This window comes from Ursus americanus, chromosome 3 (assembly GCF_024610735.1).
Source record: "Ursus americanus isolate L20-20 chromosome 3, mUrsAme1.1.p, whole genome shotgun sequence".
Classification (NCBI taxonomy): Eukaryota; Metazoa; Chordata; class Mammalia; order Carnivora; family Ursidae; genus Ursus; species Ursus americanus.
In genome coordinates this window covers 88,145,576-88,165,235 of record NC_142129.1, presented here as the reverse complement: position 1 = coordinate 88,165,235, position 19,660 = coordinate 88,145,576, and the positions used below count along the sequence as shown (strand labels likewise).

Here is a 19,660-nt window from a genome sequence, read left to right as displayed (position 1 = left end):
TTTACTGAGGCTCAGACTTTCGGTCTCATTGTGTCAGTGTGGGCAGGTGACATGAGACCCGTGCCCGTGAAGCTACTAGCACAGGAGGACTGTAGATGGCACACAGCAGGTGCTTCTTTCCTCACAAGAACACAGACACATGCAGGCCCAGAGTTCATCTGTGTCATTGAATGTCATAGACTCAGTCATCTCAGTCCCTCTAAAGGGACAAATGACAGTAGAGTCCAGCTGAGCCAGGCTCAGCAGAAGACATGCACATCAGATATGTTTGATGGGGTCCAAGAGGAGGGCAGTTCAGCGATGTGAGCACCAAGAACAAGTGTCCCCACCCCCACCCTATCCAAGCAGAGTACAGAAAAGGTTCCCCGTCCTGGGACCCAATCTGTCCAGTCTTTGGGGAATCAAAACTTAATTTCTAAGATCACTGCATTAGGGTTTCACGGTCTGACTTCACAGCACATTCTCACCATGGACTTCCCTCCTCTTACTCTGCGCATGGAGCCAACTTCTGGGTGCGCCTTGGCTTCCGTGAGCCTGGGCTACATGCTACCGCTTCAGCTCAGCACGTGTGGGAAAGAGCTCTTCCTCAGGGTGATTTGTACACTGACATCCAGCTTAGGCATCCTCAGTGGGCCTGGTGTACATGTGACTCCCCTCCTGAGACAGGACATTCTGTGATCACAGCACCGAGTTCTTGAGATTTGGGTGCTAAGGCCTGAATCTGCAGACCCTCTTTGCCCCTTTCTCCACCTTAAGAAACTCTTCCTGGTGAAGCCTCAGCCTCCCACACCCCTCCTGGTGGCACTTCTGTCATTTGGTCCGTTCTCAGAACAGCACAGATGGAGCTGATCTGACCTGGACAAATGCACTTTGGACCCTGTCATGACATTCTTAGTTATTTCTTCAGGAACTATCTCTGATGAAATAATACTTGTTTTTCATTATGTCATACATACTCCCTCTAAAACTCAGGAAAAAGGTCTAAATGTGTGGGAGTAGAAGAAAAGTTAGATAATTATTGTATTTCCACTTAAAATTATATCATTTATAACAGCGTGGAAAATATATATGCTATCACGCAAAAGCAAATATATAATGAAAAAAGCTATATTCCATAGGATCATATTAAGAAAAATAAAATCCTAATTACATATGCTCAAATCAGAAAGACTTTAAGAAAATAACCAGACAACTTCAATAATTTCTGGATATTCTAAAATTTCTTTAACAAAACTGGCTTTGTAATTCTTAAATTATACTTTTAAAGACATGGTATAAATAATATTGGCAGTACAGCCAAAATAATGTGAATTTGCAGACACAAAACAAGCAGGAGACAAGTGAAACTATCAGCACATATGTTGTCCCAGAGTTTGAAGGACAGGTTCTTTGATTATTGTTCTCCGCACATTTTTCTAGAAAGCATGTATTACTCTCACAATCTGGGAAAGGAAATAAAAAAGCATTGGTGGGAAGACCAAGGTAGCAAGTACCTGCCTCCCGGTTGCTTCATTCTTGTCAGATAACTCACTGAAATAGGACATTTTGTTCTTCTGAGAATGTCAGCCTGCAATATAGCCAATATAAAATCTGGTACAGGAGAATGAATAGCAGAGAATATTAAGAAAATTTGTGTCCCACCTCTAAACATTATAAATTTCACAGTTCATGGGAAGTTTGTAGTAACACAAATAGATAAAGGTATTGCTGTTGGAAGCCTTCATTTTCCAGCCTATTAAACTGCTGTAGAGACACTGGGGCAGATTAAATGCCTTCTCACGTGAAAATAAGACTGAGGAAGGTGGTCATACCATGTCTACCTGTTTCTTTTCTTTTTTTTTTTTTTAAAGAGTATTTATTTATTTATTTGACAGAGATAGACAGCCAGCGAGAGAGGGAACACAAGCAGGGGGAGTGGGAGAGGAAGAAGCAGGCTCCCAGTGGAGGAACCCGATGTGGCACTCGATCCCGGAACGTCAGGATCACGCCCTGAGTCGAAGGCAGACACTTAACGACTGTGCCACCCAGGCGTCCCAATGTCAATGTTTCTGGGCTTACTTTCCACCTGTCAGGCTAACAGCATTTGAACCACAATGAGCTGACATGTCTTGGAATTATTTGAGAATCCTAAATAAAGCCAAACATTTAATTAAAACAATAATATATATGCTTTGCATCATTTAAAAAGGAAATGATAGCAAGGCCTTCTGGCTATGGTCAATAAATCTTGAAAAACAACTACAAAACTGGACTAGATCAACCAAACTATTTCACTGGTTGGGAAATGTCTAAAATCATGCTACCATCTGAGAGGTGTTTATGTTGAAAAGCTGCAGAATTCAAGGAACAATGGTGATTCTCTTGCCTAGAGAGGCTCCCACCTCCCAACAGCTCCATGGGTATGAAGGTTCTTCTAAAATAGGACAGGCCATGAGGCAACAGATTTACACAGTGTAAGGATCTGAGTTAGTTTGGGGTGGGGAGTGATGTGAAGGTGAATGGAGAAGCCATGTGGTGTGCAAGCAGGAAGGCCAGGGCTCTGCTGGTCTGTGGTTGGGGTCATGGCTGCAGCAAGCATGTGCTTGGCTGAAGCTGTGTGTGGGCTTAGCAAAGACTCAATAGAGCCCAAAGTAGCCAAATAGTCCTGGTTGACCTGGAAGTGATCAGCATATGCAGAGGAGCCATGAAAGACTCAGAAAAAGCATAAAGTGGGAAGAGTTATCCTTTAACACACAGAGTCTATGTGCTAATTGCCTAAAATACGAATGTGCTACCCAACACATACAACGAAATCATCTGTCAGGGGACCCAAGCCTTAATAACGCTGCCTGAACACAATCCCTATCTAATCTTGGCTACCATGAAGCTTCGTAGACATGGGAAGATCCCCAGGAAGTTAGGCTGGAAAATAAAATATTAAAAAAGAAAACAGGAGAGTCGTGAGCAGGCCCATACCATAGGGGATATAATCGCACGGGTTTATCGCTACATTCTCAGCATGCAAGCAGCACTGAGTCAAAATCATATGAGAGTTGCTAGAACATATTTCCAAAAAAGTATTTTTCAATAAAAAAAATAGCAAGACAGGCAAAGATTCAGAAAAATGTTACTGTTATCAGGCAGAAAAAATCCCCTGCAACTCAATACAAACCGTCCTTCAGTTTGTGCTGATGTTTTCTTTAGCAGACAAAGACTTCACAGCGTCTGATTTCAAAGCTAGAGAAAGATGAAGTTACAGTAATAAGGCCGGTGTGGTGCTGGTGCTAATAGAACATACAGGTCGGTGGAGGAGAACTGAGCGTCCAGAAATAATCCCATGTATTTATGGTCAACTCGTTTTGGATAAACGTGCTGAGTTAATTCAGTGCAAGATGGGATAGTCTTTTCAACAAATGATTCAGCCACTACTCAATTTCCGAAGGTGGAGAATAAATTTAGTTCCTTACCATTCTGTCCATGAAAATTAACTCATGATGGACCATATACTTAATGGAAGAGCAAACACTATAAAATCTTCTAGAAGAAAACATAGGAGAGAATCTTTGTGATACAGGATTAAGGCAAAGAGTGTTTAGATATGCCCCCAAACACATTATCCGTAAAACAATACATTCTGATAAACTGGACTTCATCAAAAAGTTTTTTTTAAATGTGCTTCAAAAGTCTCCATGAAGAAAATGAAAACACTACAGTTCTGGAAGAAAATGTTTGTGTATCATATAAAGGAGGAATGAAATGATGGACAGCTTGCAGCCGAAAGACCCTTGAGAGAAAAGCAGGAAGGACAGACGTGACCAAGAGAGGGAAATGCAGTTTCCGGGAGCTCACACTGGAAAACGAGGGTTCCCCATTATAGACGTTGATGGTACAGGACACGGGGGAGGCTGGACCTGTGACAGGATCACTTTGGGAGTAAAAGGCATAGGTCACTGCTGTCGTCAGCTGACAGACACATAATCCAGCACCATCTGAATTAGACATTTTATGTTGGGAAGGCACCTGCTCCCAAAAGACACCCGTTTGAGCCAGAAGCTCCTAATGCCTGGAAAAGCTCTGCCAGGCCAGCTCCTGCCCACGTCACTCTGTCTCCAGTCCCTGAACGTGCACGGGGCCAGTGTGGGCTTCTCCGTGGTGCCCGATCCCCCCTGGCTGCTGCTGCCCCCCCTCCTCCCGGGGTCTAGCAGGCTAGTGTGTTGGGAAACTAAGTTTTGTCCCCACAAGGTGCAACAAGCTAAGGTACTGCCCCCACCGCAGGGACCCCTGAAATGCAGAGGTGGGGCTCCCCCTAGTGGTTGGGGAGCCCAGAGAGCATCTCACAGGACCTGGGCCTTGTCCCTCATCCCCCAACTAGGTTCCCAGCAACATGACACCTGCCCAGAGTCATGCCAACAGTAGTCTGACTGACAGCATGGGGGTCAGGGGACATCGGGTGTGAAACTCTGTAAGTATTTGTTAGCAAATCAGAACACACATACACACATACACACACACACACAGCTCAGAGGTGGCATTTTATATTCTGATGCTTACTAAGTTTATATGCTGACACCAGGTGCAATGTAGTCCTAAGGTCCATGTGTCACCATAAATCTGACAACCTTCAGAATCACCAATTTCTTCTCTACCAGGTACATTTTTTGGTCAATTGTTTTCTGACATTTTAATTTACAGGCATATAACACTAATAGATCACTTCACTTCTCTGCCAGCACCCCCTCGGGTTTTTACTGAATTCCATGTAAAATCCATACAACTCCCTTCTTCGTTTCCCCAGTAACTGATAAAGTCTCTACCGAGCTGCTCCGTGTTCTGAGTCGGCTGCAGGGATCGTCTGTACACGTGCAAGGAGCAAATAAAGGACAGACTGAGGGATGATGGGTTCACAGAAGTCCACACACGCTGATGCAGGATCGGCCCGGACTCCAATCTCAACCTGAATATCACGAGGAATGGAGAATGCTTCCATGGGGCAGGAGAGGGGCACGTTTCCTAAACAGGACTCCATAGTATGCAAAGTATATTGTCCACAAGAGATTGACTACAAAATTGAGAGTCTCTGTTTAATAAAAGGGTTTTGGACAAGTTTAGACAATTGATAGATTAGCCGAGGATATTTGTAACAACTGAAACTCACAAAGGATAAATACCTGAGAGACATAAATTCATTTAAGTCAAAAATTAATTGATAATAATTAGTATAATGTAATTAATTTTATTAATGTAATATTTCTATCATTTTTCCTTTATTTGTATTTATAATGCATTTGTAATAATATATTATAATAATATTTGTATTATATATGTGTATTTATTTGAATTTATATGATTAATCAATTACTGTTAATAGTAAATTATAATAGTAAATAATAATAACTAACCACCTTTATCAGCCGGGCCCGCTCCTTACTGTTCTGCACGTGGTACGTTAGTTCATCTTCATGAGCCTGTGTGGCAGCTGCGGGTTTTCCTGTCTGCAGACGAGGAGCTGAGAAACAGCCGCGGGAGCGCTGACTCCGGGGCTCCCAGGCAGGACACGGGGGGCCAGCCACAGGGCGGGGGGCCTGGCTCTGCGGTGCGCTCGAGCCTCTGCGAGCCGGCTTCCCATCGCTGCACCTGCAGCCCACGGAAAAGCTCCTCTCTGAGGGAGACCCTCCGTGGACACCAGGGATACACAGAGACCCTCGGCTTCCTGCTCATCACCCAGGACCCCATACCCTCCTCGAACAACGTGATCCCGCGTGGGAGCCGTCAGGCTGGTAAACACGTCGCTGTCGGATAACAGCATGGACCGTGTTTATGGAGAACCTGTGTGTGTGTTTCCCGGGACCTGCAACCCCGGGATGAGATTCCCAGGGAGCTACTTGTTGCCCGCGTGCAGAGCCCGGAGCTGTGGGCGACAGCCTTGCTGGTGACAGCCATTCTGGGAGCCGGACGAGTGCCTGTCACTGTCGGTGGATGAATTCATGCAGTGGCTGCGGCCAGTGGCACCAGGAGCAGCACCGAGGAGCAGTGAACTGGGGGACAGACTGATGGACAGACGGGATTGATAGGAATGGTGTGCCATTTATATAAATGTAAATATATATATATATATTCACAAGCAAATCTCTATAGTTTTCACAGGTACCTAAGACACCAAGCATATCAGTCAGTTCTCTCATTTGAAGCTGGGGAAATGGGGGCCTTGCAAGGACCAGCTGCTTACCCAAAACTACCACTCGCACTGAGTACACAGTTGGAAAAACAGGTTTCCTGCCTAGTATTTCTGGGCTTTGCACTCACTAAGCTGAATCTTTGCTATAACAGATTTCACTTACCTGGGGAACAATGAAGAGGACTGTAAGGTGTATGACATACCCGTAATGGCCAGCAGGGGGAGCTACAAATCAGTGTAAGTAATAAGAAAAATACCATCGTTTTTATGCAGGAAGCTTATTATTGAAAACAAATGGGAAGTGGAACAAGATCACAACGTGCATTCAAAGCAACAGCTCAGTAAGAACAGAAATTAATCCCTGAATCACAAATATCCAAGCAGATTACGTAGGGCACCGGCTTTGAGAGCCTGGCCGACTTGCAGTTCTCCATATGCTCTGTCTTAACAGGACGATCTTAAATGACTCAACCTCCCTAAGCCTCAGTCTCATCTGCAGAATGGGATGAATAACACCTGCTCTATGCTTGCAGGGAGGGAATCAGTATGTACCATGTCTGATACTCAATAAAGTGTATTTGTTATTATTCGGTGGATCAGTGATTTGTTATGATCTTTAAAAAATGGTTTCTGGGCTCCCCAGGACTCTTCTTTTTTTTTTTAAGATTTTATTTATTTATTACACAGAGATAGAGACAGCCAGCAAGAGAGGGAACACAAGCAGGGGGAGTGGGAGAGGAAGAAGCAGGCTCATAGCGGAGGAGCCTGACGTGGGGCTCGATCCCAGAACACCGGGATCATGCCCTGAGCCAAAGGCAGACACTTAACCGCTGTGCCACCCAGGCGCCTCTCCCCAGGACTCTTCTGGAAACTGTCCTGGGCCAGCCCTGCCATAGCACCAGCAGGAGATGGGGCTGCTGTCTGGGAAGCTTCAGGGCAGCACTGAGGAGCACTGGGTCCGGGAGCAAGAACTGGGCCCTAGTCTGACTTCCTGTCTCCTCCACTCTCTACCCCTATTTCAGCCCAGTGTGTTGAGTCGTGATTTGCATAAAGTCACATTCTCATCCAAGTCTCAGCCCAGACTGACTGCGTGAAAATTCTGTTCTCTGCCGGTTTCTTCTAATCCCCTGTGCAGGAAAGATACAATATGTAATTAAGTTTTATTGACACACTAATAAGAATCCTCTAAAACAGTCACATGATACAATATCTCATACATATATATTAAACATCTAGCATCTTCCAGGCTGTTCTCCAAGTGCTCTTGATACAGAGGTATGTGCCCTCACAAAGTTCATTAAGAACACAATAGACCAGCCACCCTGTGGTCAGAAAACAATGTCTAGAGAGACCCATTTACAGGTCATGAAATCCTAGGACATTCTAATTCATGATAAACAGACTCTTCCTTCTAGTGTTCCTAGGTAGCACGTCATGGCCAGCTGAGATAGAAACACAAGCACTAGTGTGTATGTGATGACCGTGTCCCCAGGGCAGCAATGCTGGTGACAGGTCTTCGTCACCACCAACATCATTCTGATGTCTTGTGTGGCAGGTGCAATCATCAGGAGACGACGAAGGAGTAAACACGTGTTTGTGACCATGGACCCATCCTGCCATGATCGCGAGCACAGACCCACAGGCCTGCATCCCACAGGCCCCAGGAGACCCGACAAGAGGACCCAAGAGAAGAAAGGGACGATGGATGGAAGAGAGCAGCAGACAGTGGTCATCAGAAAACAAATGACACAGATAGAATGACATAGAATTTAAAATAGCTACTGTGACCAGAAATGCAGTATGTCCCAGGAAGCCAGGCCCCAAATATCAGGAATCTGTCACGATTTCCCTGTTCCAAATGAGATCAGATATACACCCCAACCAATCAACCTAAGCCAAATACTCTCTCCTCATTCCCTGACCTCCAGCTATTCCTCCCTGTTCCCAGTTTGCTGCTTCTAAGTCTCTATAAAACTCCCGCTTGCCCAAAATCCCTGGGGCAGAGGGCTCCCCTGCTTGTGAGACACTGAGCTCCCCAACCCATGGATTGCTCCCCTTTGAATAAAGGACACCACACTCTACAGATCAAATTGCTTTACTTCTGTCATTTGACACACCCAAGAGAGTATTTGGCAGCCGTCATTACACGCTAAGGCTGGTCATGGCCAACAGGTGTTTGAATAAAAGCGGTAATTGAGAGAAACAGAGTTTTGAATGCTGACGATGTGACATTAAATTTATTTTCATGAAACAATAGATGGTTGAGGATTATCCTCCCAAAAGTAAGATTTACATATTGGTAGAAATCTAGAAAAATAGAAAGAAAAGAGGCTACCCAATTTCCCACCACACACATTACTCACCTTCTATATTCAGACTCTTTCCACCTGTCATTTTCCTGTGCAGACGTCACCTCCCACCATTGCCACTCTCTTTCCCACTTCACACTGTACCACAGCTGCCCTCACACCTGCTGAGGGTTTGAATGATGGCCCTGGAATATTCTTCTAGCAGAGTATTGTAGTCAACACCTCACCAACTCTACACTACCTCAAAGCCTGCATTTTGGGACACTTGAGCCTCGAATCCTGGTGACAGCTCAGCACGTCTGCCTTTCAGTGCTCCCCAAGAGGAGGAGCTCAGGAGCCGGGTCTGGTACTGGGTGTGAAGGACCCAAACCTCCCCGCCCCAGCCAAGTCCCCTTCCTGGCCATCCCCCCTGCCCTCTCCCTCCAGGTCGATAGGCTGTAATTACCATAACGAATGAACATCGCAATATCCACGAGGCGCTGGTATACCAGCACAACTAAAAAGGAATGTTCCTTTCAGTTGAAGCTCAATGCTGCCTTGACTGAATTGAATCTTCATTTCAGATGCATTTCTCAGCTGACCCTTACTGAGACCCTGCCTTTACCATTTCTGAGGGTCTGACACTGGAATTGCAGGACCTTGTCCCACCCCCTGGTCTGCACTGCTCCCTGGCTCAATGCAGGCTTCTTCCTCTGGCCACACACACAGACACACACACACACACAATCACACTCACACACACACACACACACACACACACACACACACACACACACCTGATTTCCCATGACTGTAATATTCCCTGTAATTCTACACTATGAGGACCCCAGGAATCATCTACTACAACCAGTCCAGTTTTAAGATGAAACACCAATGCCCAGCATTTCCTGAGCTTGTTGTATTCATCCGGGACAGGACACATGCTTTGCTCACACTCCCTGCTTACTCCGCATGCAACCTAATGAGCTCGCTCTGACGTGTGAGGCCAAGGAGAACTAGCTTGTCTAACACGACACAGCTATCATGCACGTTAGGGCATTGCCATCTTCCGAGGAGACCACCGGGAGAAATGCTGCAATGCTAGCTCAGGGGGCTGCTGCCTTTCCAGCAGGATCTCTGCTGTGTGCTGCCCCTGCGTCCCGAGCCACCTGCACACCCGGTGCTCTGTCAGTACTGAGTGGCCCTTTGAGGTTTGAGATTTGTCTCCAGGCAGACCTGGCTCACATCCCCATCACCTAATTCCCTGTAGGCATGCTGCCTTGGAAGGGTTACTTAAAATATGAGCCAGGCTTTCCCCATTTCTAAACAGTGGATAGCAATATTCATCCCACAAGGTGATTTTCAGGATGTGATCAAACAAGGGGCAGAAAGCAATTCGTGCAGCGCTCAGGCTACTGATGTCCAGTCAAGGACTGCTGTTATCGCTGGTGCTCTCCCTGCACTAACATTCCTCAGTGTTTCTCAGAACCCTGACCATGGATGTTCCCTCCCCCCCTGTGGTCAGACCTGTCCCAGCCCTCTGGCCCCTCCCTCCCTCCAGCCTCTCTCTCACCAGTACCCGCAGGTGCCTCAGGGAAGCAGAGGCTCAGATCTTAATCTGCCCTCTGCCACCAGCCAGCCAGTCTTCTCCCAGCAGGTGCAGTCCTGGGGTCCCCCTGGGCTTTCTCCCCCTGGTGGGAAGGAGAATCATGCTGGGTCCACTTGCCTTCCTCTGTGCCCTCCTGTTTCCCAGTAAGTCCTGACTCCCTCTCCAGTGCAGGGTGCGTCGGGTGCCCTCAGGCTCCTGCCACCACCTCACCACTGTCCCCTTTGCAGGTGGCCATGCAGAGGTCAGACTGGAGCAGCCAGCTGTAGTCGTGGCACGTGAGAGCGGCTCGGCTTCCCTGCTCTGCACAGCCAAAACCAAGGTCAACTACATCCACTGGTACCGCCACCAGGAGGGGAAGGCTCCCCAGAGGCTCCTCCGCCGGGCCATGTACCAGTCAGATGTCTGGTGGGATACAGTCGAGAAAGCAGACAAAGTCACTGCCACAGAGGCCAAGGATGGCACCAGCTGCACCCTGTCGGTCCTGAAGCTGGAGAAGAGCGACGAGGGCGTGTACTACTGCGCTGCCTGGGAAACACACAGCCACTCCTGCTCCCCTGGTCCCAGTGCAAAAAGGTCTCTGACTCTGGGCCCACCAGGCCTGGCACTTTCTACAGCCTCTGGGTCTCTGGGGTTGCCCTGGGGTCAGCCCTCAGCACCCAGGACTCTTGCTAACGCCCCCTCCATGGGGCAACTGTGCAGAACCCTGGAGGCTCAGGAGCCCCGGGGCCCAGGCTGGCGCAGACCCAGGGAGCTGTCCTGTCCGGAGGGACTTCTCTGAAGATCGTCCAGCGCGGCGTTTCTGAAGCATCTGGAGCAGAATCTGTGCTGCTCACGGCAGGAGCCACGAGCCACTAGCCACACGTGGCTCCTGAGCACGTGAAATGTAGCTAGTCCACTAGTCCAAGCAGAGATGGGCTGCTGTAACATGCAAACCATTATTTTGAAGACTATAAAAAGATGATTAAATATCTCGTTCATGATCTCTATATTGATTGCATGCTTGAAATGGCTTCGGATATCTGGGATTATTAAGTAAAAATGGTCCTAACATGAATTTTACTTCTTCTTTTTACTTTTTTTTAATGTAGCAGCTGTGAAGTTTTTATTTTTGGCTCCGATTGCTGACCCACATTCGTTTCTATTCAACAGCACTCTTATACACCAGCAATTTAAAGATCTGACAATGCCCTGAAGAATGTGCAAGTAAATATGGTGCAAATGAAGTCAAGGGTGAAGGACTTTCTGGAGATTTACCATAAAATGTTTGAAAGCTGAGATTGGAAGTCACCTCCTGATCTAGGGTCTAAGATGCTGCCCCACCCACTGCGGGTTACTCTGCAGTGGAGACTCAGTGAGCAGAAGCACGGAGAACATTCTCACTAACTTCCCAGCACCCTCGTGCACTGGCACGCCTGGCCCTTACGCTGATGGGGGGACATGGCCCTCACGCAGGTTGACGCATCAGCCCTGGATGAGACTGGGGGCCTCAGCCTTGCACTTCTCCCCGAATGCTACTCCATATGGGATTTGGGGACCAGATTCCCTGGACTTCAGTTCTCTCATCTGTAAAATGAGGACATTTAACGGTTAAAATTATATGACTGATTTCTGTATAAAGCAAAGTGACACAAATAAGATATCACTATGTTCACTATCTTCTCATAAAGGTAGTCAGCTGATTCAAAAGACCAAAAAAAGAAAGAAAGAACACTGGTGCTCCTGATCCCCTACCCCTAGACAGGAAAATACCTGTTGCTCTATGAGGGGAGGGAGAGAAAGCTCTCTGAGGAGGTCTACACTGAATTAAACCCATTTTCAACTGAAATTTCAAAGTCTTATACACCTCCGTTGCATTGCTAAGCATGATTACTGAAAGTCTATATAATCTCAGGGATATTGGACTCTAGGGTTCACTAACTCCTCATCGATCTCCCTGGGCTTCTGTTTTTGTGGTGGGAGATTTTTAATTTAGGAATGTCTTCTTCTGAAAGAGCCCAACTTACACCCTGACCTTGTACTGAAGGCCTGGGTCAAGGCTAACAACTCCAGCTTGTGCAGAAGGAGGTGGGTGTGGAGGGGCAGACCTTTATTTTCACTCTGTTTTGGGGGATCTTCGTTCATCTGTCTTCCCTACTTCCTATTCCAACCAAACCCTTTCCTCTTGTTGTACCCTCTCAGCGCCTGACCCCACAGACGAGTGACTCTGAGACCTGATTATTACAGTTTAGTTAGAGAGAAATTACCTAAGTATGAAGACGCTCTCATGAGAAGTCACCCCAAATTATTACATCCAAGTTGTCGACATGATTCCGTACTGCCTTTGAGTTACATATGACTAGAAGGACGGTGGCCTTGTGCCCGGCGCAAACAGCCCCATGGTGGGCTGGGGGCAAGTCCCACTTAGAGACATTTACTGCTCCTGCCTTTCTCCTTGGGGCCAAGGGAGCTTCACCAACACGCTTTGGCCACGCACACCAAAGGCAAACCAGCCAGAGGCCAACAAGCCCTCCCGTCCTAAGCAAACATTTGCTAATTAAATGGTCATTTAAATGTCTGATTCATAAAAACACTGAATCTTGTTAGAATGTACAGCACTGAATAGAGTGGTGACTCCCTCAATGTCTGTTGAAGTGAGATTGACATTGTTACTATTAGACAGGGGCTCCCAGTACCTCACGGGTGGGGGGTTTTGCACAGAATCTCCTGATAATTTGGGCTCAACTCATCGTCTTCATTCCTGAGGTAGGTGAGACACAATGAGTTTGAATAATTTGACCAACATTATGCTACCACATTAAAGCTGATTCAGTTTAAGGACATCTTAAATATCAGGATTTCATGGCTGCGTTATCCATTACCAACTGACCATACATAAGTACTGTGTAAAAATTGGTGTCTGTTACCTCGGAGTCACTCTGTAAAGATCACAGTTCTAAAAAACGGCCTGACACACCTGGAAATCCATGCCCACTCCGTCGTGCTGGGTGCTGTCTATGTTCGGGTTCAGGGACGCAGTCCGGGGCAGAGGAAAGGGCAGAATTTTGGAGAGGTCACCTCTGCACATTGAGATCAGGGTAGTTTTTTCTGTGTCACCTCCACATTCCCTAAATTGTCACATAGAAATCTTGTACTGCTTTCACATTTTACTTTAAAATTTATTTTAGAAAGAATTCACATGGCCCTCGGCTTCAGTCCCTAGGCGGTGGTGGATTATATAGCCATGGTCAAGATGAAGGCTCCAGACCCTCCTGGCAAGAAGAAGGAGGAGCTGCTTCAACAGCAGGAAGACTTGAAGGTGGGGCTGTCCAGTTACGCCTCAATAAAGTGACAGGAGGGCCGCTGCCAAGCTCTCCGGGAACAGAGCTGTTCACAAACCCATCACCTGTGTTCTCACCAGCATCAACCAGACGCAGAAAGAGAACATCAGGAAATCCTACAAGGGTACGCAGTACAAACCCAGGATACGGATCTGCAGCCCAAGGAGACAGGTGCCTGGCCGCTGGCTGAACAAGGAGGAGGCAAACCTGAGGACCAGCAGCAGCTGTGGAAGCAACAGCTGTCCCGGCTGCAGAAGTATGCAGTTGAGGCCCGGGCACCAGCATCAATAAAGCACAAACAAGCTGGGGGGAAAAAAAAGAATTAATGTGGTTCTTAATACTAAAAATCTCTGCATATTATTGAGCACTTAGACACAACATGAGAAATTTGAGGGTTAGAAAGGCCTGTAACTGGCTCTGTCTTGTTCACTCTTCTCCCCCGCCTCAAACAACTTTGTAATCTTTATAAAACAAAATCTTATTTTCTCTCCTGATTCTCATTGACATTCTGCCAAGTTAGAGACAAGGTTCACACTTGGGAGAGCCCAGAGTAGCTTCTGGGAAGAGGGTGTCTTTTCCTCTGTGTAGGACAGATACCAGGTACTACAGAGGGCTGCACAAATCTCAGTCTTCTTGTTAACACTGTACTGTACCTTCCTTGCTGTCTTTAAGTCCCTTTTGTCCACATGCAGATGCAGGAACGGGATCCTCTCAAGCAGGATTGCAGGCAGTTTGCACACAAACAGAGTTTCCTTCAGCAACGTTGTTCGGCACTTTTGTTGCCTGAACACACAATCTCCTAATTTCGGGGAATGTTGCTAGAAGATCATTTTCATGTAATCTTCACCTGGAGACTGAGAAAAGAAAAATTTCAAATAGGACTCTGTGTCCCCTTCTTTGGGGGCATGGATTTCTCTCCCAGTCAAAGGACAAGCGTGGATGCTGAGGGGCATAAAGGGAGAATTCTCCAAAACCTTGTTTCCTGCCCAGGATGGACATTCCTTGTTTCTCCACCCTGCTCAGTGCTCCAGGAGGCTAACCCGTGTGGATTCCACTAATGGGCACCTTTGCTCTGATTTCTACTGAATGTTGGCCAGTCGAGGTTGAAGTTCAGAGAACCATCACCATGTCACCTGACGAAAGCATTCCTTCTTGGGCATTGGATTTCCAAGCCTGTGGATCCAGGGCCCTGGGAGAAAAGAAACAAATTCCTCCAGTGGGTTAACTGGTATGAAAGGAAATGGCCACTCCCACCTGCATCTCTTGGTCCCTGAGCATGAACCTCTGGCTCTGGGGTAGATGACACCGGACGTTGGATACAGGGGAGGTTGCAGCCAACCCAAGGCCACTTGGCAGGGAGGGAACCCTGAGCTCACTCTGCTCCCACTTCCCAGTCTCCTGCTGGTGCTCCCACTGACTGCTTCCAACAGCAACCAGAAGATAAGGAAGACCACAGATGCAGTCCGTGAGGGTCGGTCTAGTAATGTCCAGGGCAAGGTAAAGAGAGGTGGACATCTGCAGGAGCAAAAGGAGAAAACCAAGCAGATGGTCAAAGAAGTGGTTATGCTTGTCCCCAGATTAGTCAAACCATTGGAATAGGGGAGTAAGAGGAAGATTGTATCTAAATTGATTCATGTCACTTTCCACAAAGCCGCCAAGGTCCCATCTCTAACAGAACAGGATGTGCCCTGTCCCGTCAGTAACAACACAGGAAACGAGACAAGTGTTGAGAGATTATCACTAAATTCCATGTTTTTCTAGTTGATGAACTAAGAAAAGAGCATGTAGGTGATTTGTAATGCTCTTAAATAAGGGATTCTCTGGTATGTGTTCGCTTGAAAAGTAAGTCACCCACGCGTAATTCAAATAAAGTAAATAACAGAAAAGAGATCCACTGTAATCAGCGATTATAGTGCTTTATGAGCCAATTTATGATGAATCCAATTCTGTGTTCACGATGTTCTTTAATACAATAAACAAGTATATAGTAATGAAAAGAATCCCAACCCTTATTAAATAATTGAGACTAGAGAAATGCCCGCCACTTTCGTAACGTCAACAAAATTCAGCCTCTCACATTTGTTATAACTGATTTATCCTTTCTGACCTTCCTCAATCTACTTTCCTGCCATCTGTGAGTCAACTCTTAACTGTTGCAATCACAAGCTGATCATTCCTAACTACTGTAGTTCTGTTGCCTTTATTTTTTAACTTCTAAATCAAAGTTACAAAATAATAATTACCAAAAATCCGCAGTTATATTCTGGAAGTGGTAGAATTAGCATTTGCAGTTCGTGGGTCAACACATTTCTTTGACTCTACACCTTTTCTTTGCTCAGCCAAATCAAAGCAAAGAATTCAGTGGTTTCTGTGCATAGAGGTGAATGTGCAGTCAGTCTCCCAAGGAGCTGAGTTCCATTTGAAAATGAATAAATATTATGTAATGTTCTGATAAGAACATAATGAAAGCTATTGCTAATTGAGTATTCCTTGTCGACTAGGCACTCTATTAAGTATTTCATTTACTTTCTGTTACGTAATCTTAATAACAATATTTTGAGATATCCATTATTATCATCATCATCTCAATTTTATAGGTATTTATAGATAGAAATTTAAACTTTGATAAATTAATTGCCCTGATAGTAAACACTGTATTGGAATCTGAATCTAGACCTGTCTGATGACAAAATCTGAGTTTTGATCCACAGTGATGAGCAAAACAAAACAAAAGTTTTTGAAGAAGACATTTTTTGGGGAAATGTAGAATTTAACCACCCTTTGTATGAATAGTTTTGTTTTTGTTTTTTTAATCTGCAACGTGTTCCATTCCCCAGAGCCACACAGTTATTTAAATTGATCCCCCTGGTGTGAACTTAGTGACAATCTACAGACAATTTTCTGCAGAGAATTTTATTATGCAATCAATTTTTTTCTGACTTCTGGATTCCAAGATTTTTTTTCCAAGAAAAGACGGGTATAACAAAAGATGTTTATTGAGCAAAGGAAAGCATCAAGATGGAACACGAGGATGTGCTCCTTGATTACCACCTTTGGTGCTGCCCTCTCCCACTCTCGGCCCGCTGGGGAGTACAGAAATACTCGCCATAGTTGGATGGACAAGAGAGTGAAGGACGTCCAGGTCAATCATGGTGACTGAATTGAGAAGTTGTTTGGACTACTTGGTTTGCTGAATTTGAAATGCCCCTGGACACACTCCCAGCCCCACTGGTAACAGTCTGATTGCAGCTCAGAAATGGAATAACCTTGATGATGAGAACATGAGCATTAGGCCGTATGGTGGAACAGAGATCTCTGTGCCCAAATCTGGAGACAAGAGGTTCATGCCGGACATAACCACCATGGTAAAAATTCAAAAGTGAACCAAGAATGTTTGGAGACCTCTATACAGAGCATCAGTTGAGTTCAGACATTTGTGATGGAGTGTGTCCCTTTCCAACTTTGATGACCCTATTCCCTAGCGTATGTACGTGCCCCCCAGAGCATACAGCTAACCGGCTCAACATTCTGAGATCCAGTCTCTCCAGCATTTAAAAGGGTATAATAAGTGTTCCTACCTCGAAGAGTTGCTGAAAGACATACAGAGTTAATACACGCAAAGTCCTAGGATCCATGCCTGTCACACTAAGAGTTCAATAACTATAGCGCTTGTCATTATTATTTGTGGCCTGGGCCCCATTTAAAGAGGGTGTAGATAAGACACAGACAGGAGTCCACTCTGATGAGGGTTCCTCCCAGGAGCCTGTTGGAGCTCAGATGTTTGAAAGACAAAACAGCAGCCCTGGCTAAAATGGTCAAGTTATGCTCGCTTCCTTTACTGCTGCCAGGGAGGATGTGGCATGGGAAGAGGGGCAAGCAGATGTCAGACCGTGAACTCTTATTGCATTTACATGGCTGAGGACACTGAGTGTAAGATAGCGAATAAATCATGCCGATAACATGCAGAATTGGATTTAAAAGCAGTGGGGGCTCTTAACCATTGAAAACAATCTGAGGGTTGCTGGAGGGCAGGTAGGTGGGGGGATGGGGTAACTGGGTGGTGGGCATGAAGGAGGGCAGTTGTGATGAGCACTGGGTGTTATATGCAACTGATGAATCACTCCCTTCTACCCCTGAAACTAATAATACACTCTATGTTAACTAAATTGATTTAAATAATTTTTTTTTAAAGCAGAGGGGAATGCCTTTGGGCTCTGTTCTATATTACAATGTGTGGACTTTGTATTAAAGAAATAAGTTTGACATTCAGCTCCACCATTTACTACCTGAGAAGCCTTATGTTACGTCCTCATCCTTCTGGAAATCACTGCCTGCCTCAAAATATCATCGTTTAGATAAAATGAGCCAAAGAATATAAATGTTTTAGAAATTGTACAGACTATATTAAAGTAAAGATTTATAGTTTTATTTTAACATCTTTCATTTGTTCTAATAAGATCTACAATATGAATTATTATTTAATGACAACCAATATCTAAGGAGCTCTCACCAAAGGGAAGGCACCATGCTTGAAACAGTAGGGAAATTTACCAATGACTAAACATACGGCTGATGTAGAAGAGGTGAAATTTAGCACAGGTTTTATGGAAGTAACAGATAACAACTGGTGAAGCAAGGGAGAAGCTATATGCTAACAAAGTGACAGAGTCATTTGCTGTTATGCTCACCCAGATGAGGGAGGGAAATCACCAAGAACAGAGAACATACTAAAGAATATTAATGATGTTGTCCATGAGCGAACAGAACTCTTGTGTGTTGGATGTTTAATGGTAGCTTCATTTTGTCCCAGTCTTGGCTGGTTGAAGGAAGGTCAAGACAATAGTAAGAAGGTGTGTCTGTTTCCTACAAGAAGGGGCCTAGACCAGCGATTCTCAGCTGGGGACAATCCCCCCTCCAGAGGACATTGGCCATGTCTGAAAACATTTCTGGTCATCACCAAAGTTGGGGGTGCTATAGGCATCTCATGAGTAGAGGCCAGGAATGTTGCTCAATGTCCTACTAAGCACAAGACAGCCCTACCCCATGTCAAACAAATATTGAGCCCAAAATGTTAATAATGCTGAGGTTGAGAAACCCTGGCCTAGCCACCTTAGGAGATGGACAAAATTGGTAATTCCAATCTTTGGCTCCTGAGCTACGTCCAGCCCAGAAACAAGGAGAGCCTAAGTCACTGGGGACATTGATTCCATAAAGACTTTCTCTAAAGAGTACAGTTGGGAGTTTCATGGCAACCTCTCTCTTCTTCCAATGAGGTGGTGGGGAGACAGCTCTCCTACTTCCACACCAAACAAGGGGACTCCCAGACCCTGGGGGCCACAACAGATTCAGAGCCAAGGTCTGTATAAAAGGTCTTCGAAGGGTTTGACATGTGTCCTGGGAGTTAGATGGGCAGAGAGACCAGTGATGACGGTCATCTAAAAAGTTATAAGGTGATGTCAGGTCATAGCAGACTTGGTACCTTGGGCCAACATTCCTAGTGAAATCAACTAAATAATCTTGATGAAATAATAATCTTCCTAAGAATTATCCTAGAGGTAACTTTTATCTTAGTGGATGCATACCTTAATGGACTGCATATTGCTCATTTGGTGTCAAATAGTTATGGGTAAAGCTGACCTTCAGAGCAATCTCAGAAATGACAGATCTGGGTACCAGGCCCTGAGCCACCCATTTCCCCTGTTAACACTCTGGCAGCCTCCCTCTTCCTCCTCCTGTTCCAGGTTCCCTCTCTATTCCTCATCCTCCTTCTTGGGCATACAGCCTGAGCAGACAGGGTGCTATGGCTACAAATATTCATTTGCTCTTCCCTCTTGGAATGTGAATTTGTTCCCCTACTTCATGGATTGATTGAGGGATTTTTTAAAAAATTAGTATTTTATTCCTTGACAACTTTGGCTTTTGTTGGAAACGCTATTCTTTTGTTTATAGTTGCACATTCACAGATATAATTGAAGCAATTGAAAAAATTTATTTCAATAGGAGAAATGCCATTTTCACTGCAGAGTATCCAGTTTTAACTCTTCATATACACAGGTAGTGATAAACACCAAATCAGGTTTTTGGGGATCAGATAATTCCTTGAAAAAAATCTTGTTCGAGATTAGTTACAGACAAAGAAATACACAACCACGAGGCACATAAAATTCTGTCTGTTCCTCTTTGTTTCTTAATATAAAATGTGTAGAAGAAGAAGAGGACATGATGACCTAATATAAAGGCCCCTAGACCTACAGTATCATGACAGCCAAGTTAATAAGCACACACACACCCC

General features: G+C 45.4%; 1 protein-coding gene, 1 pseudogene and 1 gene segment (V, D, J or C); all 3 read left to right on the top strand.

Annotated features, from left to right (window-relative positions):
* The first annotated feature begins 10,151 nt into the window (after window positions 1–10,151).
* Window positions 10,152–10,829, top strand: LOC148110425 (T cell receptor gamma variable 8-like). The segment is given in 2 exon segments: window positions 10,152–10,194; window positions 10,279–10,829. Coding segments are annotated over 2 exon segments (594 nt in total).
* A 2,442-nt stretch (window positions 10,830–13,271) lies between these two features.
* Window positions 13,272–13,694, top strand: LOC148110424 (large ribosomal subunit protein uL29 pseudogene; annotated as a pseudogene).
* A 2,955-nt stretch (window positions 13,695–16,649) lies between these two features.
* LOC123789423 (immunoglobulin lambda-1 light chain-like) overlaps window positions 16,650–19,660 on the top strand; it is a 28,113-nt gene continuing 25,102 nt past the window's right edge. Inside the window, exon 1 of the mRNA XM_087860639.1 lies at window positions 16,650–16,733. Within this exon, the coding sequence (XP_087716765.1) occupies window positions 16,650–16,733 (84 nt within the window). The remainder of the gene's footprint in view (window positions 16,734–19,660) is intronic.